Source organism: Hemiscyllium ocellatum, chromosome 20 (genome assembly GCF_020745735.1).
Source record: "Hemiscyllium ocellatum isolate sHemOce1 chromosome 20, sHemOce1.pat.X.cur, whole genome shotgun sequence".
In the NCBI taxonomy this organism is placed as follows: Eukaryota; Metazoa; Chordata; class Chondrichthyes; order Orectolobiformes; family Hemiscylliidae; genus Hemiscyllium; species Hemiscyllium ocellatum.
The window spans coordinates 23,295,638-23,320,673 of record NC_083420.1 but is presented as its reverse complement, the minus strand read 5'-3'; the positions used below and the strand labels follow the sequence as shown (position 1 = coordinate 23,320,673).

General features: G+C 57.9%; 1 protein-coding gene across 1 annotated transcript; it reads left to right on the top strand.

Annotated features, from left to right (window-relative positions):
- The first annotated feature begins 234 nt into the window (after nucleotides 1-234).
- LOC132825384 (small integral membrane protein 10-like protein 2A) lies at nucleotides 235-25,036 on the top strand. Its single transcript, XM_060840585.1, has 2 exons — nucleotides 235-448; nucleotides 20,930-25,036. The coding sequence occupies exons 1-2, from the start codon at nucleotides 266-268 to the stop codon at nucleotides 20,948-20,950; spliced, it is 204 nt and encodes a 67-aa protein (XP_060696568.1). The 5' UTR covers nucleotides 235-265; the 3' UTR covers nucleotides 20,951-25,036.

The window sequence follows — 25,036 nt, the reverse complement described above, 5'->3', positions numbered from 1 at the left end:
AACATGTAATTTCAGTTGAAATTTTATTTCTTTATTGGGATTATGACGATGTCACACGCACGGAGCTTTGATTTGTCACTGATTTATATGTTGGCAGGTGCTGAGGCTCAGGGACAGGCCGGGCCCGTTGTCATGGGAAACATTGACTGAATCTGACCAACTTTGAGTGAGACTTGGGGCCGGAAGGGGTGTGGCCGGAAAGGAAGGCGGGGTGAATGACGCGTTTCCGGTTTCCGGCCATTGATGCCAACCGCCCCGGGGGTATATGGCGGGATTGCTGCACCTGCCGCCGCTGACTGTGATCGGGCCGGTCGTCCGCTCGTACGCCGTCTTCTCGAAAGGTCTGAGCCGGACTCTCCTCACCTTCTTCGACCTGGCCTGGAGGCTCCGCCTCAGGTTCCCCTACCTCTACCTGATCGCCTCGCTGATGCTGAACGTCCGCCTACAGGTGGGCAACCCGACAGGGGGAGGAGGGGGACTGAGCTGGAATATGGTGGGGGAGGGGGGGGACTGAGCTGGAATATGGTGGGGAGGGGGGGGGACTGAGCTGGAATATGGTGGGGAAGGGGGGGGTCGACTCAGCTGGAATATGGTGGGGAAGGGGGGGGTCGACTGAGCTGGAATATGGTGGGGAAGGGGGGGGTCGACTGAGCTGGAATATGGTGGGGAAGGGGGGGGTCGACTGAGCTGGAATATGGTGGGGAAGGGGGGGGTCGACTGAGCTGGAATATGGTGGGGAAGGGGGGGTCGACTGAGCTGGAATATGATGGGGAAGGGGAGGGTCGACTGAGATGGAATATGGTGGGGTCTGAGATGGAATATGGGGGGGAAGGGGAGGGTCGACTGAGCTGGAATATGGTGGGGTCTGAGATGGAATATGGGGGGGAAGGGGAGGGTCGACTGAGCTGGAATATGGTGGGGTCTGAGATGGAATATGGGGGGGGAGGGAGAGTCGACTGAGCTGGAATATGGTGGGGGTCTGAGCTGGAATATGGGGGGGAGGGGGCGAGGGTCCACTGAGCTTGAGTATGGTGGGGGTGGGGTCGTCTGAGCTGGAATATGGTGGGGAGGGGAGTCGACTGAGCTGGAATATGGTGGGGAGGGGAGTCGACTGAGCTGGAATATGGTGGGGAAGGGGAGTCGACTGAGCTGGAATATGGTGGGGAAGGGGGGGGTCGACTGAGCTGGAATATGGTGGGGAAGGGGGGGGTCGACTGAGCTGGAATATGGTGGGGAAGGGGGGGGTCGACTGAGCTGGAATATGGTGGGGAAGGGGGGGGTCGACTGAGCTGGAATATGGTGGGGAAGGGGGGGGTCGACTGAGCTGGAATATGGTGGGGAAGGGGGGGGTCGACTGAGCTGGAATATGGTGGGGAAGGGGGGGGTCGACTGAGCTGGAATATGGTGGGGAAGGGGGGGGTCGACTGAGCTGGAATATGGTGGGGAAGGGGGGGGTCGACTGAGCTGGAATATGGTGGGGAAGGGGGGGGTCGACTGAGCTGGAATATGGTGGGGAAGGGGGGGGTCGACTGAGCTGGAATATGGTGGGGAAGGGGGGGGTCGACTGAGCTGGAATATGGTGGGGAAGGGGGGGGTCGACTGAGCTGGAATATGGTGGGGAAGGGGGGGGTCGACTGAGCTGGAATATGGTGGGGAAGGGGGGGGTCGACTGAGCTGGAATATGGTGGGGAAGGGGGGGGTCGACTGAGCTGGAATATGGTGGGGAAGGGGGGGGTCGACTGAGCTGGAATATGGTGGGGAAGGGGGGGGTCGACTGAGCTGGAATATGGTGGGGAAGGGGGGGGTCGACTGAGCTGGAATATGGTGGGGAAGGGGGGGGTCGACTGAGCTGGAATATGGTGGGGAAGGGGGGGGTCGACTGAGCTGGAATATGGTGGGGAAGGGGGGGGTCGACTGAGCTGGAATATGGTGGGGAAGGGGGGGGTCGACTGAGCTGGAATATGGTGGGGAAGGGGGGGGTCGACTGAGCTGGAATATGGTGGGGAAGGGGGGGGTCGACTGAGCTGGAATATGGTGGGGAAGGGGGGGGTCGACTGAGCTGGAATATGGTGGGGAAGGGGGGGGTCGACTGAGCTGGAATATGGTGGGGAAGGGGGGGGTCGACTGAGCTGGAATATGGTGGGGAAGGGGGGGGTCGACTGAGCTGGAATATGGTGGGGAAGGGGGGGGTCGACTGAGCTGGAATATGGTGGGGAAGGGGGGGGTCGACTGAGCTGGAATATGGTGGGGAAGGGGGGGGTCGACTGAGCTGGAATATGGTGGGGAAGGGGGGGGTCGACTGAGCTGGAATATGGTGGGGAAGGGGGGGGTCGACTGAGCTGGAATATGGTGGGGAAGGGGGGGGTCGACTGAGCTGGAATATGGTGGGGAAGGGGGGGGTCGACTGAGCTGGAATATGGTGGGGAAGGGGGGGGTCGACTGAGCTGGAATATGGTGGGGAAGGGGGGGGTCGACTGAGCTGGAATATGGTGGGGAAGGGGGGGGTCGACTGAGCTGGAATATGGTGGGGAAGGGGGGGGTCGACTGAGCTGGAATATGGTGGGGAAGGGGGGGGTCGACTGAGCTGGAATATGGTGGGGAAGGGGGGGGTCGACTGAGCTGGAATATGGTGGGGAAGGGGGGGGTCGACTGAGCTGGAATATGGTGGGGAAGGGGGGGGTCGACTGAGCTGGAATATGGTGGGGAAGGGGGGGGTCGACTGAGCTGGAATATGGTGGGGAAGGGGGGGGTCGACTGAGCTGGAATATGGTGGGGAAGGGGGGGGTCGACTGAGCTGGAATATGGTGGGGAAGGGGGGGGTCGACTGAGCTGGAATATGGTGGGGAAGGGGGGGGTCGACTGAGCTGGAATATGGTGGGGAAGGGGGGGGTCGACTGAGCTGGAATATGGTGGGGAAGGGGGGGGTCGACTGAGCTGGAATATGGTGGGGAAGGGGGGGGTCGACTGAGCTGGAATATGGTGGGGAAGGGGGGGGTCGACTGAGCTGGAATATGGTGGGGAAGGGGGGGGTCGACTGAGCTGGAATATGGTGGGGAAGGGGGGGGTCGACTGAGCTGGAATATGGTGGGGAAGGGGGGGGTCGACTGAGCTGGAATATGGTGGGGAAGGGGGGGGTCGACTGAGCTGGAATATGGTGGGGAAGGGGGGGGTCGACTGAGCTGGAATATGGTGGGGAAGGGGGGGGTCGACTGAGCTGGAATATGGTGGGGAAGGGGGGGGTCGACTGAGCTGGAATATGGTGGGGAAGGGGGGGGTCGACTGAGCTGGAATATGGTGGGGAAGGGGGGGGTCGACTGAGCTGGAATATGGTGGGGAAGGGGGGGGTCGACTGAGCTGGAATATGGTGGGGAAGGGGGGGGTCGACTGAGCTGGAATATGGTGGGGAAGGGGGGGGTCGACTGAGCTGGAATATGGTGGGGAAGGGGGGGGTCGACTGAGCTGGAATATGGTGGGGAAGGGGGGGGTCGACTGAGCTGGAATATGGTGGGGAAGGGGGGGGTCGACTGAGCTGGAATATGGTGGGGAAGGGGGGGGTCGACTGAGCTGGAATATGGTGGGGAAGGGGGGGGTCGACTGAGCTGGAATATGGTGGGGAAGGGGGGGGTCGACTGAGCTGGAATATGGTGGGGAAGGGGGGGGTCGACTGAGCTGGAATATGGTGGGGAAGGGGGGGGTCGACTGAGCTGGAATATGGTGGGGAAGGGGGGGGTCGACTGAGCTGGAATATGGTGGGGAAGGGGGGGGTCGACTGAGCTGGAATATGGTGGGGAAGGGGGGGGTCGACTGAGCTGGAATATGGTGGGGAAGGGGGGGGTCGACTGAGCTGGAATATGGTGGGGAAGGGGGGGGTCGACTGAGCTGGAATATGGTGGGGAAGGGGGGGGTCGACTGAGCTGGAATATGGTGGGGAAGGGGGGGGTCGACTGAGCTGGAATATGGTGGGGAAGGGGGGGGTCGACTGAGCTGGAATATGGTGGGGAAGGGGGGGGTCGACTGAGCTGGAATATGGTGGGGAAGGGGGGGGTCGACTGAGCTGGAATATGGTGGGGAAGGGGGGGGTCGACTGAGCTGGAATATGGTGGGGAAGGGGGGGGTCGACTGAGCTGGAATATGGTGGGGAAGGGGGGGGTCGACTGAGCTGGAATATGGTGGGGAAGGGGGGGGTCGACTGAGCTGGAATATGGTGGGGAAGGGGGGGGTCGACTGAGCTGGAATATGGTGGGGAAGGGGGGGGTCGACTGAGCTGGAATATGGTGGGGAAGGGGGGGGTCGACTGAGCTGGAATATGGTGGGGAAGGGGGGGGTCGACTGAGCTGGAATATGGTGGGGAAGGGGGGGGTCGACTGAGCTGGAATATGGTGGGGAAGGGGGGGGTCGACTGAGCTGGAATATGGTGGGGAAGGGGGGGGTCGACTGAGCTGGAATATGGTGGGGAAGGGGGGGGTCGACTGAGCTGGAATATGGTGGGGAAGGGGGGGGTCGACTGAGCTGGAATATGGTGGGGAAGGGGGGGGTCGACTGAGCTGGAATATGGTGGGGAAGGGGGGGGTCGACTGAGCTGGAATATGGTGGGGAAGGGGGGGGTCGACTGAGCTGGAATATGGTGGGGAAGGGGGGGGTCGACTGAGCTGGAATATGGTGGGGAAGGGGGGGGTCGACTGAGCTGGAATATGGTGGGGAAGGGGGGGGTCGACTGAGCTGGAATATGGTGGGGAAGGGGGGGGTCGACTGAGCTGGAATATGGTGGGGAAGGGGGGGGTCGACTGAGCTGGAATATGGTGGGGAAGGGGGGGGTCGACTGAGCTGGAATATGGTGGGGAAGGGGGGGGTCGACTGAGCTGGAATATGGTGGGGAAGGGGGGGGTCGACTGAGCTGGAATATGGTGGGGAAGGGGGGGGTCGACTGAGCTGGAATATGGTGGGGAAGGGGGGGGTCGACTGAGCTGGAATATGGTGGGGAAGGGGGGGGTCGACTGAGCTGGAATATGGTGGGGAAGGGGGGGGTCGACTGAGCTGGAATATGGTGGGGAAGGGGGGGGTCGACTGAGCTGGAATATGGTGGGGAAGGGGGGGGTCGACTGAGCTGGAATATGGTGGGGAAGGGGGGGGTCGACTGAGCTGGAATATGGTGGGGAAGGGGGGGGTCGACTGAGCTGGAATATGGTGGGGAAGGGGGGGGTCGACTGAGCTGGAATATGGTGGGGAAGGGGGGGGTCGACTGAGCTGGAATATGGTGGGGAAGGGGGGGGTCGACTGAGCTGGAATATGGTGGGGAAGGGGGGGGTCGACTGAGCTGGAATATGGTGGGGAAGGGGGGGGTCGACTGAGCTGGAATATGGTGGGGAAGGGGGGGGTCGACTGAGCTGGAATATGGTGGGGAAGGGGGGGGTCGACTGAGCTGGAATATGGTGGGGAAGGGGGGGGTCGACTGAGCTGGAATATGGTGGGGAAGGGGGGGGTCGACTGAGCTGGAATATGGTGGGGAAGGGGGGGGTCGACTGAGCTGGAATATGGTGGGGAAGGGGGGGGTCGACTGAGCTGGAATATGGTGGGGAAGGGGGGGGTCGACTGAGCTGGAATATGGTGGGGAAGGGGGGGGTCGACTGAGCTGGAATATGGTGGGGAAGGGGGGGGTCGACTGAGCTGGAATATGGTGGGGAAGGGGGGGGTCGACTGAGCTGGAATATGGTGGGGAAGGGGGGGGTCGACTGAGCTGGAATATGGTGGGGAAGGGGGGGGTCGACTGAGCTGGAATATGGTGGGGAAGGGGGGGGTCGACTGAGCTGGAATATGGTGGGGAAGGGGGGGGTCGACTGAGCTGGAATATGGTGGGGAAGGGGGGGGTCGACTGAGCTGGAATATGGTGGGGAAGGGGGGGGTCGACTGAGCTGGAATATGGTGGGGAAGGGGGGGGTCGACTGAGCTGGAATATGGTGGGGAAGGGGGGGGTCGACTGAGCTGGAATATGGTGGGGAAGGGGGGGGTCGACTGAGCTGGAATATGGTGGGGAAGGGGGGGGTCGACTGAGCTGGAATATGGTGGGGAAGGGGGGGGTCGACTGAGCTGGAATATGGTGGGGAAGGGGGGGGTCGACTGAGCTGGAATATGGTGGGGAAGGGGGGGGTCGACTGAGCTGGAATATGGTGGGGAAGGGGGGGGTCGACTGAGCTGGAATATGGTGGGGAAGGGGGGGGTCGACTGAGCTGGAATATGGTGGGGAAGGGGGGGGTCGACTGAGCTGGAATATGGTGGGGAAGGGGGGGGTCGACTGAGCTGGAATATGGTGGGGAAGGGGGGGGTCGACTGAGCTGGAATATGGTGGGGAAGGGGGGGGTCGACTGAGCTGGAATATGGTGGGGTCTGAGCTGGAATATGGTGGGGGGAGAGTCGACTGAGCTGGAATATGGTGGGGTCTGAGCTGGAATATGGTGGGGGGAGAGTCGACTGAGCTGGAATATGGTGGGGAAGGGGGGGGTCGACTGAGCTGGAATATGGTGGGGAAGGGGGGGGTCGACTGAGCTGGAATATGGTGGGGGGAGAGTCGACTGAGCTGGAATATGGTGGGGAAGGGGGGGGTCGACTGAGCTGGAATATGGTGGGGTCTGAGCTGGAATATGGTGGGGGGAGAGTCGACTGAGCTGGAATATGGTGGGGAAGGGGGGGGTCGACTGAGCTGGAATATGGTGGGGAAGGGGGGGGTCGACTGAGCTGGAATATGGTGGGGAAGGGGGGGGTCGACTGAGCTGGAATATGGTGGGGGGAGAGTCGACTGAGCTGGAATATGGTGGGGAAGGGGGGGGTCGACTGAGCTGGAATATGGTGGGGTCTGAGCTGGAATATGGTGGGGGGGAGAGTCGACTGAGCTGGAATATGGTGGGGAAGGGGGGGGTCGACTGAGCTGGAATATGGTGGGGAAGGGGGGGGTCGACTGAGCTGGAATATGGTGGGGGGAGAGTCGACTGAGCTGGAATATGGTGGGGAAGGGGGGGGTCGACTGAGCTGGAATATGGTGGGGAAGGGGGGGGTCGACTGAGCTGGAATATGGTGGGGTCTGAGCTGGAATATGGTGGGGGGAGAGTCGACTGAGCTGGAATATGGTGGGGAAGGGGGGGGTCGACTGAGCTGGAATATGGTGGGGAAGGGGGGGGTCGACTGAGCTGGAATATGGTGGGGAAGGGGGGGGTCGACTGAGCTGGAATATGGTGGGGAAGGGGGGGGTCGACTGAGCTGGAATATGGTGGGGAAGGGGGGGGTCGACTGAGCTGGAATATGGTGGGGAAGGGGGGGGTCGACTGAGCTGGAATATGGTGGGGAAGGGGGGGGTCGACTGAGCTGGAATATGGTGGGGTCTGAGATGGAATATGGGGGGGGAGGGAGAGTCGACTGAGCTGGAATATGGTGGGGGTCTGAGATGGAATATGATGGGGAAGGGGAGGGTCGACTGAGCTGGAATATGGTGGGGGTCTGAGCTGGAATATGGGGGGGAGGGGGCGAGGGTCCACTGAGCTTGAATATGGTGGGGAGGGGAGTCGACTGAGCTGGAATATGATGGGGAAGGGGAGGGTCGACTGAGCTGGAATATGGTGGGGTCTGAGATGGAATATGGGGGGGGAGGGAGAGTCGACTGAGCTGGAATATGGTGGGGGTCTGAGATGGAATATGATGGGGAAGGGGAGGGTCGACTGAGCTGGAATATGGTGGGGTCTGAGATGGAATATGGGGGGGGAGGGAGAGTCGACTGAGCTGGAATATGGTGGGGGTCTGAGCTGGAATATGGGGGGGGAGGGGGCGAGGGTCCACTGAGCTTGAATATGGTGGGGAGGGGAGTCGACTGAGCTGGAATATGGTGGGGAGGGGAGTCGACTGAGCTGGAATATGGTGGGGAGGGGGGTCGACTGAGCTGGAATATGGTGGGGAGGGGAGTCGACTGAGCTGGAATATGGTGGGGAGGGGAGTCGACTGAGCTGGAATATGGTGGGGAGGGGAGTCGACTGAGCTGGAATATGGTGGGGAAGGGGAGTCGACTGAGCTGGAATATGGTGGAGAAGTGGGGAGTCGACTGAGCTGGAATATGGTGGGGAAGTGGGGAGTCGACTGAGCTGGAATATGGTGGGGAAGTGGGGGGTCGACTGAGCTGGGATATGGTGGGGAAGTGGGGGGTCGACTGAGCTGGGATATGGTGGGGAAGGGGGGGTCGACTGAGCTGGGATATGGTGGGGAAGGGGGGCGTCGACTGAGCTGGAATATGGTGGGGGTCTGTGCTGGAATATGGGGGTGGGCAAGGGTCCCCTGAGCTTGAATATGGTTGAGGGGGGTGGTCTACTGAGCTGGAATATGGTGGGGAAGGGGGGGGGGTCGACTGAGCTGGGATATGGTGGGGAAGGGGTGGGTCGACTGAGCTGGAATATGGTGGGGGTCTGAGCTGGAATATGGGGGTGGGGAAGGGTCCCCTGAGCTTGAATATGGTTGAGGGGGGTGGTCGACTGAGCTGGAATATGGTGGGGAAGGGGGGGGTCGACTGAGCTGGAATATGGTGGGGGTCTGTGCTGGAATATGGGGGTGGGCAAGGGTCCCCTGAGCTTGAATATGGTTGAGGGGGGTGGTCGACTGAGCTGGAATATGGTGGGGGTCTGTGCTGGAATATGGGGGTGGGCAAGGGTCCCCTGAGCTTGAATATGGTTGAGGGGGGTGGTCGACTGAGCTGGAATATGGTGGGGAAGGGGGGGGGTCGACTGTGCTGGAATATGGTGGGGAAGGGGGGGGGTCGACTGAGCTGGAATATGGTGGGGAAGGGGGGGGGTCGACTGAGCTGGGATATGGTGGGGAAGGGGTGGGTCGACTGAGCTGGAATATGGTGGGGGTCTGAGCTGGAATATGGGGGTGGGGAAGGGTCCCCTGAGCTTGAATATGGTTGAGGGGGGTGGTCGACTGAGCTGGAATATGGTGGGGAAGGGGGGGGTCGACTGAGCTGGAATATGGTGGGGGTCTGTGCTGGAATATGGGGGTGGGCAAGGGTCCCCTGAGCTTGAATATGGTTGAGGGGGGTGGTCGACTGAGCTGGAATATGGTGGGGGTCTGTGCTGGAATATGGGGGTGGGCAAGGGTCCCCTGAGCTTGAATATGGTTGAGGGGGGTGGTCGACTGAGCTGGAATATGGTGGGGAAGGGGGGTCGACTGAGCTGGAAAACGGTGGGGAAGGGGGGTCGACTGAGCTGGAATATGGTGGGGAGGGGGGGTCGACTGAGCTGGAATATGGTGGGGAGGGGGGTCGACTGAGCTGGAATATGGTGGGGAGGGGAGTCGACTGAGCTGGAATATGGTGGGGAGGGGAGTCGACTGAGCTGGAATATGGTGGGGAGGGGAGTCGACTGAGCTGGAATATGGTGGGGAGGGGAGTCGACTGAGCTGGAATATGGTGGGGAGGGGAGTCGACTGAGCTGGAATATGGTGGGGAGGGGAGTCGACTGAGCTGGAATATGGTGGGGAGGGGAGTCGACTGAGCTGGAATATGGTGGGGAGGGGAGTCGACTGAGCTGGAATATGGTGGGGAGGGGAGTCGACTGAGCTGGAATATGGTGGGGAGGGGAGTCGACTGAGCTGGAATATGGTGGGGAGGGGAGAGTCGACTGAGCTGGAATATGGTGGGGGGGGGGGAGTCGACTGAGCTGGAATATGGTGGGGGGGGGGGGTCGACTGAGCTGGAATATGGTGGGGGAGGGGGGGGGTCGACTGAGCTGGAATTTGGGGGGGCAAGGGTCTACTGAGCTGGAATATGGTGGGGAGGGGGGGTCGACTGAGCTGGAATTTGGGGGGGCAAGGGTCTACTGAGCTGGAATATGGTGGGGAGGGGGGGGTCGACTGAGCTGGAATATGGTGGGGTCTGAGATGGAATATGGCGGGGGTGGGGAGAGTCGACTGAGCTTGAATATGGTGGGGAAGGCGGGGGTCGACTGAGCTGGAATATGGTGGGGTCTGAGATGGAATATGGGGGGGGGGGGAGAGTCGACTGAGCTTGAATATGGTGGGGAAGGGGGGGGTCGACTGAGATGGAATATGGGGGGGGGGGGAGAGTCGACTGAGCTTGAATATGGTGGGGAAGGGGGGGGTCGACTGAGCTGGACTATGGTGGGGTCTGAGATGGAATATTGGGGGGGGGAGGGAGAGTCGACTGAGCTGGAATATGGTGGGGGTCTGAGCTGGGATATGGAGGGGAGGGGTCGATGGTCCACTGAGCTTGAATATGGTGGGGGGAGGGGTCGTCTGAGCTGGAATATGGTGGGGGAGGGGTCGTCTGAGCTGGAATATGGTGGGGAGGGCAGTCGTCTGAGCTGGAATATGGTGGGGAGGGGAGTCGACTGAGCTGGAATATGGTGGGGAAGGGGAGTCGACTGAGCTGGAATATGGTGGGGAAGGGGGGGGTCGACTGAGCTGGGATATGGTGGGGAAGGGGGGGGTCGACTGAGCTGGGATATGGTGGGGAAGGGGGGGGTCGACTGAGCTGGAATATGGTGGGGGTCTGAGCTGGAATATGGGGGTGGGCAAGGGTCCCCTGAGCTTGAATATGGTTGAGGGGGGTGGTCGACTGAGCTGGAATATGGTGGGGAAGGGGGTGGTCGACTGAGCTGGAATATGGTGGGGAAGGGGGGGGGTTGACTGAGCTGGAATATGGTGGGGAAGGGGGGGGTCGACTGAGCTGGAATATGGTGGGGAAGGGGGGGGTCGACTGAGCTGGAATATGGTGGGGAAGGGGGGGTCGACTGAGCTGGAATATGGTGGGGAAGGGGGGGTCGACTGAGCTGGAATATGGTGGGGAAGGGGGGGTCGACTGAGCTGGAATATGGTGGGGAAGGGGGGGTCGACTGAGCTGGAATATGGTGGGGAAGGGGGGGTCGACTGAGCTGGAATATGGTGGGGTCTGAGCTGGAATATGGGGGGGGGCGAGAGTCGACTGAGCTTGAATATGGTGGGGGAGCGGGGGTCGACTGAGCTGGAATATGGTGGGGAAGCGGGGGTCGACTGAGCTTGAATATGGTGGGGAAGGGGGGGTCGACTGAGCTGGAATATGGTGGGTGTCTGAGCTGGAATATGGGGGGGGGGGCGAGGGTCCACTGAGCTTGAATATGGTGGGGAAGGGGGGGTCGACTGAGCTGGAATATGGTGGGGAAGGGGGGGTCGACTCAGCTGGAATATGGTGGGGGTCTGAGCTGGAATATGGGGGGGGGCGAGGGTCCACTGAGCTTGAATATGGTGGGGAAGGGGGGGTCGACTGAGCTGGAATATGGTGGGGAAGGGGGGGGTCGACTGAGCGGGAATATGGTGGGGAAGGGGGGGGTCGACTGAGCTGGAATATGGTGGGGAAGGGGGGGGTCGACTGAGCTGGAATATGGTGGGGAAGGGGGGGGTCGACTGAGCTGGAATATGGTGGGGAAGGGGGGGGTCGACTGAGCTGGAATATGGTGGGGAAGGGGGGGGGGTCGACTGAGCTGGAATATGGTGGGGAAGGGGGGGGGGTCGACTGAGCTGGAATATGGTGGGGAAGGGGGGGGGGTCGACTGCGCTGGAATATGGTGGGGAAGGGGGGGGTCGACTGCGCTGGAATATGGTGGGGAAGGTGGGGGTCGACTGAGCTGGGGAAGGGGGGTGTCGACTCAGCTGGAATATGGTGGGGGTCTGAGATGGAATATGGGGGGAGGGGAGAGTCGACTGAGCTTGAATATGGCGGGGAAGGGGGTGTCGACTGAGCTGGAATATGGTGGGGTCTGAGATGGAATATGGGTGGGGGGGGAGAGTCGACTGAGCTTGAATATGGTGGGGAAGGGGGGGGTCGACTGAGCTGGAATATGGTGGGGAAGGGGGGGGTTGACTCAGCTGGAATATGGTGGGGGTCTGAGATGGAATATGGGGGGAGGGGAGAGTCGACTGAGCTTGAATATGGTGGGGAAGGGGGGGTCGACTGAGCTGGAATATGGTGGGGTCTGAGATGGAATATGGGGGGGGGGGGAGAGTCGACTGAGCTTGAATATGGTGGGGAAGGGGGGGGTCGACTCAGCTGGAATATGGTGGGGAAGGGGGGGGTCGACTCAGCTGGAATATGGGGGGGGCGAGGGTCCACTGAGCTTGATTATGGTGGGGAAGGGGGGGTCGACTGAGCTGGAATATGGTGGGGTCTGAGATGGAATATGGGGCGGGGGGGAGAGTCGACTGAGCTTGAATATGGTGGGGAAGGGGGCGTCGACTGAGCTTGAATATGGTGGGGAAGGGGGGGTCGACTGAGCTGGAATATGGTGGGGAAGGGGGGGTCGACTGAGCTGGAATATGGTGGGGAAGGGGGGGGTCGACTGAGCTGGAATATGGTGGGGAAGGGGGGGTCGACTGAGCTGGAATATGGTGGGGAAGGGGGGTCGACTGAGCTGGAATATGGTGGGGAAGGGGGGGTCGACTGAGCTGGAATATGGTGGGGAAGGGGGGGTCGACTGAGCTGGAATATGGTGGGGAAGGGGGGGTCGACTGAGCTGGAATATGGTGGGGAAGGGGGGGTCGACTGAGCTGGAATATGGTGGGGAAGGGGGGGTCGACTCAGCTGGAATATGGTGGGGAAGGGGGGGTCGACTCAGCTGGAATATGGTGGGGAAGGGGGGTCGACTCAGCTGGAATATGGTGGGGAAGGGGGGTTCGACTCAGCTGGAATATGGTGGGGAAGGGGGGTTCGACTCAGCTGGAATATGGTGGGGGTCTGAGCTGGAATATGGGGGGGGCGAGGGTCCACTGAGTTTGAATATGGTGGGGAAGGGGGGGTCGACTGAGCTGGAATATGGTGGGGAAGGGGGGGTCGACTGAGCTGGAATATGGTGGGGAAGGGGGGGGTCGACTCAGCTGGAATATGGTGGTTGTCTGAGCTGGAATATGGGGGGGGCGAGGGTCCACTGAGCTTGAATATGGTGGGGTAGGGGGGGTCGACTGAGCTGGAATATGGTGGGGAAGGGGGGGTCGACTTTGCTGGAATATGGTGGGGAAGGAGGGGGTCGACTCAGCTGGAATATGGTGGGGGTCTGAACTGGAATATGGGGGGGCGAGGGTCCACTGAGCTTGAATATGGTGGGGAAGGGGGGGTCGACTGAGCTGGAATATGGTGGGGAAGGGGGGGGTCGACTGAGCGGGAATATGGTGGGGGGGGTCGACTGAGCGGGAATATGGTGAGGAAGGGGGGCGTCGACTGAGCTGGAATATGGTGGGGTCTGAGATGGAATATGGGGGGGGGGAGTCAACTGAGCTTGAATATGGTGGGGAAGTGGGGGGTCGACTGAGCGGGAATATGGTGGGGAAGGGGGGGGTCGACTGAGCGGGAATATGGTGGGGAAGGGGGGGGTCGACTGAGCGGGAATATGGTGGGGAAGGGGGGGGTCGACTGAGCGGGAATATGGTGGGGAGGGGGGGGTCGACTGAGCGGGAATATGGTGGGGAGGGGGGGTCGACTGAGCGGGAATATGGTGGGGAAGGGGGGGGTCGACTGAGCGGGAATATGGTGGGGTCTGAGATGGAATATGGGGGGGGAGTGTCGACTGAGCTTGAATATGGTGGGGAAGGGGGGGTCGACTGAGCTTGAATATGGTGGGGAAGGGGGGGTCGACTGAGCTTGTATATGGTGGGGAAGGGGGGGTCGACTGAGCGGGAATATGGTGGGGAAGGGGGTGTCGACTGAGCGGGAATATGGTGGGGAAGGGGGTGTCGACTGAGCGGGAATATGGTGGGGAAGGGTGGGTCGACTGAGCGGGAATATGGTGGGGAAGGGTGGGTCGACTGAGCGGGAATATGGTGGGGAAGGGTGGGTCGACTGAGCGGGAATATGGTGGGGAAGGGGGGGGTCGACTGAGCGGGAATATGGTGGGGAAGGGGGGGGTCGACTGAGCTGGAATATGGTGGGGAAGGGGGGTCGACTGAGCGGGAATATGGTGGGGAAGGGGGGGTCGACTGAGCTGGATTATGGTGGGGGTCTGAGCTGGAATATGGGGGGGGGCGAGGGTCGACTGAGCTGGAATATGGTGGGTAAGGGGGGGTCGACTGAGCTGGAATATGGTGGGTAAGGGGGGGTCGACTGAGCTGGAATATGGTGGGGAGGGGGGGTCGACTGAGCTGGAATATGGTGGGGGTCTGAGCTGGAATATGGTGGGGAGGGGGGGGTCGACTGAGCTGGAATATGGTGGGGGTCTGAGCTGGAATATGGGGGGGGCGAGGGTCGACTGAGCTTGAATATGGTGGGGAAGGGGGGGTCGACTGAGCTGGAATATGGTGGGGGTCTGAGCTGGAATATGGGGGGGAGGGGGCGAGGGTCCACTGAGCTTGAATATGGTGGGGAGGGGGGGGTCGTCTGAGCTGGAATATGGTGGGGGAGGGGTCGTCTGAGCTGGAATATGGTGGGGGAGGGGTCGTCTGAGCTGGAATATGGTGGGGGAGGGGTCGTCTGAGCTGGAATATGGTGGGGAGGGGAGTCGTCTGAGCTGGAATATGGTGGGGAGGGGAGTCGTCTGAGCTGGGATATGGTGGGAAGGGGGGGCTCGACTGAGCTGGAATATGGTGGGTGTCTGAGCTGGAATATTGTGGGGGAGGGGGGGGTCGACTGAGCTGGAATATGGTGGGGGTCTGAGCTGGAATATGGTGGGGGGAGGGGGGGGTCGACTGAGCTGGAATATGGTGGGGGTCTGAGCTGGAATATGGTGGGGGCAAGGGTCTACTGAGCTGGAATATGGTGGGGAGGGGGGGGTCGACTGAGCTGGAATATGGTGGGGAGGGGGGGGTCGACTGAGCTGGAATATGGCGGGGGCAAGGGTCCACTGAGCTTGAATATGGTGGGGAGGGGGGGTCGACTGAGCTGGAATATGGTGGGGGGGGTCGACTGAGCTGGAATATGGTGGGGGTCTGAGCTGGAATATGGTGGGTGCAAGGGTCTACTGAGCTGGAATATGGTGGGGAGGGGGGGGTCGACTGAGCTGGAATATGGTGGGGAGGGGGGGGGTCGACTGAGCTGGAATATGGCGGGGGCAAGGGTCCACTGAGCTTGAATATGGTGGGGAGGGGGGGTCGACTGAGCTGGAATATGGTGGGGGGGGCGTCGACTGAGCTTGAATATGGTGGGGGTCTGAGCTGGAATATGGGGCGGGGGGGGAGAGGGTCCACTGAGCTTGAATATGGTGGGGAAGGGGGGGTCGACTGAGCTGGAATATGGGGGTGGGGGGGGGCGAGGGTCCACTGAGCTTGAATATGGTGGGGAAGGGGGGGTCGACTGAGCTGGAATATGGTGGGGAGGGTGGGGGGTCGACTGAGCTGGAATATGGTGGGGAGGGTGGGGGGTCGACTGAGCTGGAATATGGTGGGGAGGGTGGGGGGTCGACTGAGCTGGCATATGGTGGGGGGGGGTCGACTGAGCTGGAATATGGTGGGGGCGGGGGTCCAGTGAGCTTGACTATGGTGGGGGTCTGAGCTGGAATATTGGGGGTGAGAGGGTCCACTGAGCTTGAATATGGTGGGGAAGGGGGGGTCGACTGAGCTGGAATATGGTGGGGGTCTGAACTGGAATATGGGGGGGAGAGGGTCCACTGAGCTTGAATATGGTGGGGGTCTGAGCTGGAATATCGGGGGGAGAGGGTCCACTGAGCTTGAATATGGTGGGGAAGGGGGGGGTCGTCTGAGCTGGAATATGGTGGGGGCAAGTGTCCACTGAGCTAGAATATGGGGGGAGGTGGTGTCGACTGAGCTGGAATATTGGGGGGGTCGACTGAGCTGGAATATGGGGGGAGGGGGTGTCGACTGAGCTGCAATATGGTGTGGGGGTGGTCAACTGAGCTGGAATATGGGGGGGGTCTGAGCTGGAATATGTGGGGGGGGGCTGAGCTGGAATATGGTGGGGAGGGGGAGTCGACTGAGCTGGAATTTGGGGGGGGTCTGAGCTGGAATATGGGGGGGTGGGGGGGTCGACTGAGCTGGAACATGGAGGGGGGGTCGACTGAGGTGGAATATGGGGGGGGGCTGAGCCGGATTATGGGGGGAGGGGGCGTCGACTGAGCTGGAATACGGGGGGGGCTGAGCTGGAATATGGTGGGGAGGGGTGGTCGACTGTGCTGGAATATGGTGGGGAGGGGGAGTCGACTGAGCTGGAATATGGAAGGGGGGACTGAGCTGGAATATGGGGGGGAAGGGGTGGTCGACTGAGCTGGAATATGGGGGGAGGGGGGAGGTCGACTGAGCTGGAATTTGGGGGGGGGAACTGAGCTGGAATATGGGGGGGGGGGGGGGGTCGACTGAGCTGGAATATGGGGGGGTGGGGGGGGTCGACTGAGCTGGAATATGGTGGGGGGGGGTCGACTGAGCTTGAATATGGGGGGGGTCTGAACTGGAATATGGGGGGTGCGAGGGTCGCCTGAGCTGGAATATGGTGGTGGGGGGTCGACTGAGCTGGAATATGGGGGGGCACTGAGCTGGAATATGGGGGGGAAGGGGTGGTCGACTGAGCTGGAATATGGGGGGAGGGGGGAGGTCGACTGAGCTGGAATTTGGTGGGGGGAACTGAGCTGGAATATGGGGTGGTGGGGGGGATCGACTGAGCTGGAATATGGTGGGGGGGGTCGACTGAGCTTGAATATGGGGGGGTCTGAGCTGGAATATGGGGGGTGCGAGGGTCGCCTGAGCTGGAATATGGGGGGGTCTGAGCTGGAATATGGGGGGGGCGAGGGTCGACTGAGCTTGAATATGGTGGGGAGGGGGGGTCGACAGAGCTGGAATATGGGGGGGGACTGAGCTGGAATATGGGGGGAGGGGGGGTCGAATGAGCTGGAATATGGGGGGGGACTGAGCTGGAATATGGAGGGGAGGGGGGCGTCGACTGAGCTGGAATATGGTGGGGAGGGGGGCGTCGACTGAGCTGGAATATGGTGGGGAAGGGGGGGTCGACAACTGGAATATGGTGGGGCTCTGAGCTGGAATATGGGGGGGGAGAGGGTCCACTGAGCTTGAATATGGTGGGGAAGGGGGGGTCGACTGAGCTGGAATATGGTGGGGAGGGGGTGGTCGACTGAGCTGGAATATGGTGGGGAGGGGGTGGTCGACTGAGCTGGAATATGGTGGGGAGGGGGTGGTCGACTGAGCTGGAATATGGTGGGGAGGAGGTGGTCGGCTGAGCTGGAATATGGTGGGGAGGGGGTGGTCGGCTGAGCTGGAATATGGTGGGGAGGAGGTGGTCGGCTGAGCTGGAATATGGTGGGGAGGGTGTGGTCGACTGAGCTTGAATATGGTGGGGAGGGGGGGTCGACTGAGCTGGAATATGGTGGGGAGGGGGGGTCGACTGCGCTGGAATGTGGTCGGGAAGTGGGGGTCGACTGAGCTGAAATATGGTGGGGGCGAGGGTCCAGTGAGCTTGACTATGGTGGGGGTCTGAGCTGGAATATTGGGGGTGAGAGGGTCCACTGAGCTTGAATATGGTGGGGAAGGGGGGGTCGACTGAGCTGGAATATGGTGGGGGGGACTGAGCTGGAATATGGGGGGATGGTGGAGGTCGACTGAGCTGGAATATGGTGGGGATGGGTGGGTCGACTGAGCTGGAATATGGGGGGTGGGACTGAGCTGGAATGAGGGGGAGGGGGGGTCGACTGAGCTGGAATATGGGGGGGGGAACTGAGCTGGAATATGGTGGGGGAAGGGGGTGCTGAGCTGGAATATGTGGGGGGAGGGTCGACTGAGCTGGAATGTGGGGGCGGTCGACTGGGCTGGAATGTAGGGGGGGGCTGAGCTGGAATAGATATGGGGGGAGGGGGTGACTGAGCTGGAATGTGGGTGGGGTCACTGATCTGGAATATGCAGGGGTGGGGGCGACTGAGCTGGAATATGGTGGGGAAGGGGGGGTCCACTGAGCTGGAATATGGGGGGGGACTGAGCTGGAATATGGTGGGGGTCTGAGCTGGAATATGGGGGGGAGGGGTAGGGTCCACTGAGCTTGAATATGTTGGGGAAGGGGGGGGGGGTCGACTGAGCTGGAATATGGTGGGGGTCTGAGCTGGAATATGGGGGGAAGGGGGGGTCGACTGAGCTGGAATATGGGGGGAGGGGGGAGGTCGACTGAGCTGGAAAAAGGGGGGGGGCTGCGCTGGAATATGGAGGGGGGACTGAGCTGGAATATGGGGGGGGGGGAAACTGAGCTGGAATATGGGGGGGGGAACTGAGCTGGAATATGGGGGGGGGAACTGAGCTGGAATATGGGGGGGGGAACTGAGCTGGAATATGGGGGGGGGAACTGAGCTGGAATAAGGGGGGATGGTGGAGGTCGACTGAGCTGGAATATGGAGGGGGGGACTGAGCTGGAATATGGGGGGATGGTGGAGGTCGACTGAGCTGGAATATGGTGGGGGGAGACTGAGCTGGAATATGGTGGGGATGGGTGGGTCGACTGAGCTGGAATATGGGGGGTGGGACTGAGCTGGAATGAGGGGGGGGGGGGGTCGACTGAGCTGGAATATGGGGGGGGAACTGAGCTGGAATATGGTGGGGGAAGGGGGTGCTGAGCTGGAATATGTGGGGGGAGGGTCGACTGAGCTGGAGTGGGGGGAGGGTCGACTGAGCTGGAATGTGGGGGCGGTCGACTGAGCTGGAATGTGGGGGGTGGCTGAGCTGGAATAGATATGGGGGGAGGGGGTGACTGAGCTGGAATGTGGGGGGGGCTGAGCTGGAATAGATGGGGGAGGGGGTGACTGAGCTGGAATGTGGGTGGGGTCACTGATCTGGAATATGCAGGGGTGGGGGCGACTGAGCTGGAATATGGTGGGGGAGGGGGGGTCCACTGAGCTGGAATATGGTGGGGGTCTGAGCTGGAATATGGGGGGGGCAAGGGTCCACTGAGCTAGAATATGGGGGGAGGTGGTGTCGACTGAGCTGGAATATGGGGGGAGGTGGTGTCGACTGAGCTGGAATATGGGGGGCGGGGGTGTCGACTGAGCTGGAATATGGGGGGCGGGGGTGTCGACTGAGCTGGAATATGGGGTGGTGGGGGTCGACTGAGCTGGAATATGGGGGGGGGTCACTGATCTGGAATATGCAGGGGTGGGGGCGACTGAGCTGGAATATGGTGGGGAAGGGGGGGTCCACTGAGCTGGAATATGGTGGGGGTCTGAGCTGGAATATGGGGGGGGCAAGGGTCCACTGAGCTAGAATATGGGGGGAGGTGGTGTCGACTGAGCTGGAATATGGGGGGCGGGGGGTGTCGACTGAGCTGGAATATGGGGTGGTGGGGGTCAACTGAGCTGGAATATGGGGGGGGTCTGAGCTGGAATATGGGGGGGGGGGAGGACTGTGCTGGAATATGGTGGGGAGGGGGGGTCGACTGTGCTGGAATATGGTGGGGAGGGGGGGTCGACTGAGCTGGAATATGGGGGAGGGGCTGAGCTGGAATATGGGGGGTGGGGGGTCGACTGAGCTGGAGCATGGGGGGGTCGACTGAGCCGGAATATGGGTGGTGGGGGGGTCGACTGAGCTGGAACATGGGGGGAGGGGGGGGGGTCGGCTGAGCTGGAATATGGGGGGGGCTGAGCTGGAATATGGGGGGGGAACTGAGCTGGAATATGGTGGGGGAAGGGGGAGCTGAGCTGGAATATGTGGGGGGAGGGTCGACTGAGCTGGAATAGGTATGGGGGGAGGGGGTGACTGAGCTGGAATATGTGGGGGGAGGGTCGACTGAGCTGGAATAGGTATGGGGGGAGGGGGTGACTGAGCTGGAATATGTGGGGGGAGGGTCGACTGAGCTGGAATAGGTATGGGGGGAGGGGGTGACTGAGCTGGAATATGTGGGGGGAGGGTCGACTGAGCTGGAATAGGTATGGGGGGAGGGGGTGACTGAGCTGGAATATGTGGGGGGAGGGTCGACTGAGCTGGAATAGATATGGGGGGAGGGGGTGACTGAGCTGGAATATGTGGGGGGGAGGTCGACTGAGCTGGAATGTGGGGGGGGCTGAGCTGGAATAGATATGGGGGGAGGGGGTGACTGAGCTGGAATGTGGGGGGGAGGGGGTGACTGAGCTGGAATATGTGGGGGGGAGGTCGACTGAGCTGGAATGTGGGGGGGGCTGAGCTGGAATAGATATGGGGGGAGGGGTGACTGAGCTGGAATGTGGGGGGGAGGGGGTGACTGAGCTGGAATGTGGGGGGGGGAGTCGACTGAGCTGGAATGTGGTGGGGGGCTGAGCTGGAATAGATATGGGGGGAGGGGGTGACTGAGCTGGAATGTGGGTGGGGTCACTGATCTGGAATATGCAGGGGGTGGGGGCGACTGAGCTGGAATATGATGGGGCGTGGTGGTGGTAAGCCTGTGCTGGAATATGGGGGGGCGCGACTGAGCTGGAATATGGGGGGAGGAAAGGGTGGTGGGGTAAGCCTGAGCTGGAACATTGGGGGGGGGGGTGCAGAAGAGTGGGGAGACTGAGCTGGAATTTGGCTGGGGGGGTGGTGGTGCGGAATTGGGGGACCAGGGGAGGTGGGTGGGTGGGTGGGTAGGAGGAACGCCAGGGTGCGGTAAGAACTGGAGATGTGAGGTTGATTACTGGAAGGCCAGGGTAATAATGGCGAGGGTGGGTCTGATAAACTGGGGTGGCTATTTGGAGGGCCAAGAGGCTGCGATGGTTGGATTTGGTGGCGTAGGAGAGGGATGTTGAGAGGTTGAGGTGGTTGGATTGTGTGGGTGGGGAGAAGAGAGGATCGGGTGTTTGGATTGGCTGGGTGAGGGGTTGCTCATGGTTGGATTTGAGACTGGGGGGATACTGAGAGTCCAGGATGGTTGCATTTGGCAGGCCCAATTATAATTGGCGCAATTGTGTGCCTGCTGGTCTTAGAGTGATTGATAGCTGAAATAATTTCAACATATGACTTTCTTTTGCAGGTCCATATTGAGATTCACTAGTTCTGAGGTGTTTTGTTAGAGATGATCTAATACTGGAACTACAAATTTAATGCTGAATCAGATTTAATGCCAGCACTTCAGAATATGTGGAGTGTGGAAGAACTGAAGAATATTGGCTGTGCTTCCCATCTTGGAATTAAAGATGATGGTGAAGGCTCTTCATCCAATGAAAGCAGTTATGGGAATGATGCTTACGATCATGATACAACTAATGATGGTCACATATTTTGCACGCAGCCACAGGATTTTAACTCTCTTTTTGGAGCAACCTTCCTGAAAAGAGTCTGGCCTGATGTTATACTGAAGCATGTTCTGTTACTCCAAGTTGTCAGGAATGAGCCTACTCTTTTCAGAAGGTGGCACATTTTCCATCATTGTTTTGAATCAGTTTTTCAGACAGCCCATTTCTCTCTGGATTTGGAGAGGGGGAAGAGAAATCCAGATGCAATGTTTACTCAAAATGCCCTGATAATTGACTGTCTACAAAGAGCCATTCGGTCTTTAAAGATGTTTGGAATATGGGTTTATGTAGGGGAAGTGTTTGTGCACTTTACACATTTCTGGTTGTTTGAGAGGCCACCTGACTGCAAAGCAAATTGGCTACAATTCAAGAATCTGAAAGACAAATCAAGTTTTTCACTTGCATGTGGATTCGATGTGAGGAAGAAGTGGCCTTGGGATCTGACTGGCATCTTTTCTATGTTTTGCAAATATCCGATGCAGCTTGTGCAAACTAGCTGACCCTTTTATGTTTCTCGAGCTGCTGACTTTGGAGTGCATTCTTAATTAAGAAAAACTGTTGCCTGATTTGAAATGTTCACCTTGCAATGCAGTGGACATTCGTAATAAGGGCTCTTGATCTTGCTGTTGTGTGGCATGCTGTGCTTAAAGGTAAATTAAAGTTATCCAGTAAAAATACTGCAATTATAAGAGCTTTCCAAGTACATTTCAGTTTGTGTGTGCAGTCTTTATCTAATAACTTTGGTGTAAAAATGATTTAAGTGGCCATTTTTTTTCAAGTTTGGCATCAGAAATGTGGCGTAGTGATGGGTTTTTATTTAGATTTTTATGTTTATCCCTGCAAAAAGAAAAGTGAAGAATATTCTGGCTGGGCTATCTGACAGGCAGTCCTTCCATGACTGTATTGTCCATTGCTGAAGGGTAATCTCTGGCCTATTCTCCACATCTTGGAGTCAGAAAGTATCAAATCTGTACCTTGGTGTCAGGTTCCTGAGCAATGGAAATTCCAAGGTAGTAGAGAACTTATGAACTCAGTGGATTTGGGGCCTCTACCTCATAATTTTTGGCAAAACACATTTCCAATTGTGTCAAACGAGACAGCCCATAAACCTTCCTTACTACTGTTGAAGACTGACAGTACTCTCGCCTGTTACAGTCATGGAAGGAGCAATCCCATTATGCTGATGATCAACCAACCAGTTTTTCTTGCTACTTCACCAAGGTGAGAACATGAAGATATGAAAACCAATTCCTTTTGCTGCTCTGAGCAAATGACAATTCATTGATTAAATTTTGCTTCAGTTCTACCTTTGCAGTGTAGCAGTCCACAAATAATTTTCTGGAATTCGTTGCAGGTTTGTTGATTTTTGTTATGGGAGACAAGCTTGCACAGGGATAACCGCAGCACCAGGGTGAAGGATCTGAGGTTGGTACTGTTAGTTCAAGTGTTGAACACTGGGCAACATTTTAATTATCCTTCTCGCTGGCCTGAATGCTCCTATTTTTGTTGTTTATGTACGCTGAGGAACAAACTGGGCCAAGTGTTGAATTGAAATATAATCACTTTGGTACAGTTGAGAACAAAGGCAAGTCGAACTGTCAGGGCAGGCAGGGACAAAGCAGAGAATAAGGTAGGACTGATAAATTAAACTGCATTTATTTCAATGAAAGAGGCCTAACAGGGAAGGCAGATGAATTCGGGGCATGGTTAGGAACTTGGGACTGAGATATCATAGCAATTATAGAATTTTGGCTCGGGGTTGGACAGGACTGGCAGCTTAATGTTCCAGGATACAAATGCTACAGGAAGGACAGAAAGGGAGGCAAGAGAGGAGGGGGAGTGGTGTTTTTGATAAGGAATATCATTATAGCTGTACTCAGGAAGGATATTCCCAGAAATACATCCAGGGAAGTTGTTTGGGTGGAACTGAGAAATAAGAAAGGGATGATCACCTTATTGGGATTATATTATAGACCCCCTAATAGTCAGAGGGAAATTAAGAAACAAAGTTGTAAGGAGGTCTTCTCAGTTATCAGTAAGAATAATAGGGTAGTTATGGTAGGGGATTTTAATTTTCCAAACATAGAATGGAACTGCCATAGGGTTAAGGGTTTGGATGGAGATGAATTTGTTAAGTGTGTACAAGATAATTTTCTGATTCAGTATGTAGATGTACCTACTGGAGAGAGTGCAAAACCTGGCCTCCTGTTGGCAAATATGGCAGGGCAAGTGACTGAGGTGTCAGTGGGGGGAGCACTTTGGGGCCAGCGACTATACTTCTATTAGTTTTAAAATGGTGATGGAAAAGGATAGACCAGATATAAAAGTTGAAGTTCTAAATTGGAGGAAGGTCAATTTTGATGGTATTAGGCAAGAACTTTCAAAAGCTGATTGTGGGCAGATGTTTGCAGGTAAAGGGACATAAATGATTTGGATGTGAGCATAAGAGGTATAGTTAGTAAGTTTGCAGATGACACTAAAATTGGAGGTGTAGTGAACAGTGAAGAAGGTTACCTCAGATTACATCGGTATCTTGATCAATGGGCTGAGAAGTGGCAGATGGAGTTTAAATAAATGCGAGGTGCTGCATTTTGGGAAAGCAAATCTTAGCAGGACTTATACGCTTAATGGTAAGGTCCTCGGGAATGTTGCTAAACAAAGGGACCTTGAAGTGCAGGTTCATAGCTCCTTGAAAGTGAAGAAGGCGTTTGGTATGTTTTCCTTTATTGGTCAGAGTATTGAGTACAGGAATTGGGAGGTCGTGTTGCGGCTGTACAGGACATTGGTTAGGCCACTGTTGGAATATTGCGTGCAATTCTGGTCTCTATCGGAAAGATGTTGTGAAACTTGAAAGGGTTCAGAAAAGATTTATACGGATGTTACCAGGGTTGGAGGATTTGAGCTATTGGGAGAGGTTGAATACGCTAGGGCTTGGAAGGTCGGGCGCTGAGGGGTGACCTTAGTGGTTTATAAAATCATGAAGGGCATGGATAGGATAAAAACCTTTTCCCTGGGGTAGGGGAGACCAGAACTAGAGGGTGGTATATGTATGGAATGAGCTGCCAGAGGAAGAGGTGGAGGTTAGTACAATTGCAACATTTAAAAGGCATCTGGATGGATATATGAATTGGAAGGGTTTTAAAGGATATGGGCTGGGTCCTGGCAGGTGGGACTAGGTTGGGATATTTGGTCGGCATGGGTGAGTTGGACTAAAGAGGCTGTTTCTGTGCTGTGCATCTCTATGGCTCTATGAATTTGATTAACTTGCAACTGTGCAAGATACTGTAGCTGCTGGAAATCTGAAATAAAACCACAAACGTCTGGGGGAGAAATTGGCACTTGTCGAGACACATCATGTTAAGGTTTCACTTTGGTTTTCATCAGAGTACTTCTGATAGTAGGTCATTTGACCTGCAACATTAACCCTGGCCTGGATTTTACAGTGATAATGGCAATGACACTGTCGGATTACTCCTCTGAAACTGACAGTAATTTTTGGAGTGTGAAGATGCATGGTTCGTTGTGGAAAGGTTGCTGTCAATGATTCTAGCCTTCCTATTCGATACACTGTTGTAACTTCCATGAGTGATCATTTGAAATCACTGAAGTGATGAAACTTTGCCCTTCAAAGTGAGTAATCTTGCATTAAAGAAAAGCTCCATCATGTTGTGTTTAATGTTCTCCGTTCATAATGCCAAACAGCCACTTTGGCCCTGAAAAACTAATGTTTTATTGTGAAATGTCCAATATCCCTATACTGAATTTTAAAAAAGATACTTTCCAAGTTTTTGCATTTTTATTTTTGAAGTGCTTTCAGCTTCTATCTTCTCATTCTATGTGTTGAT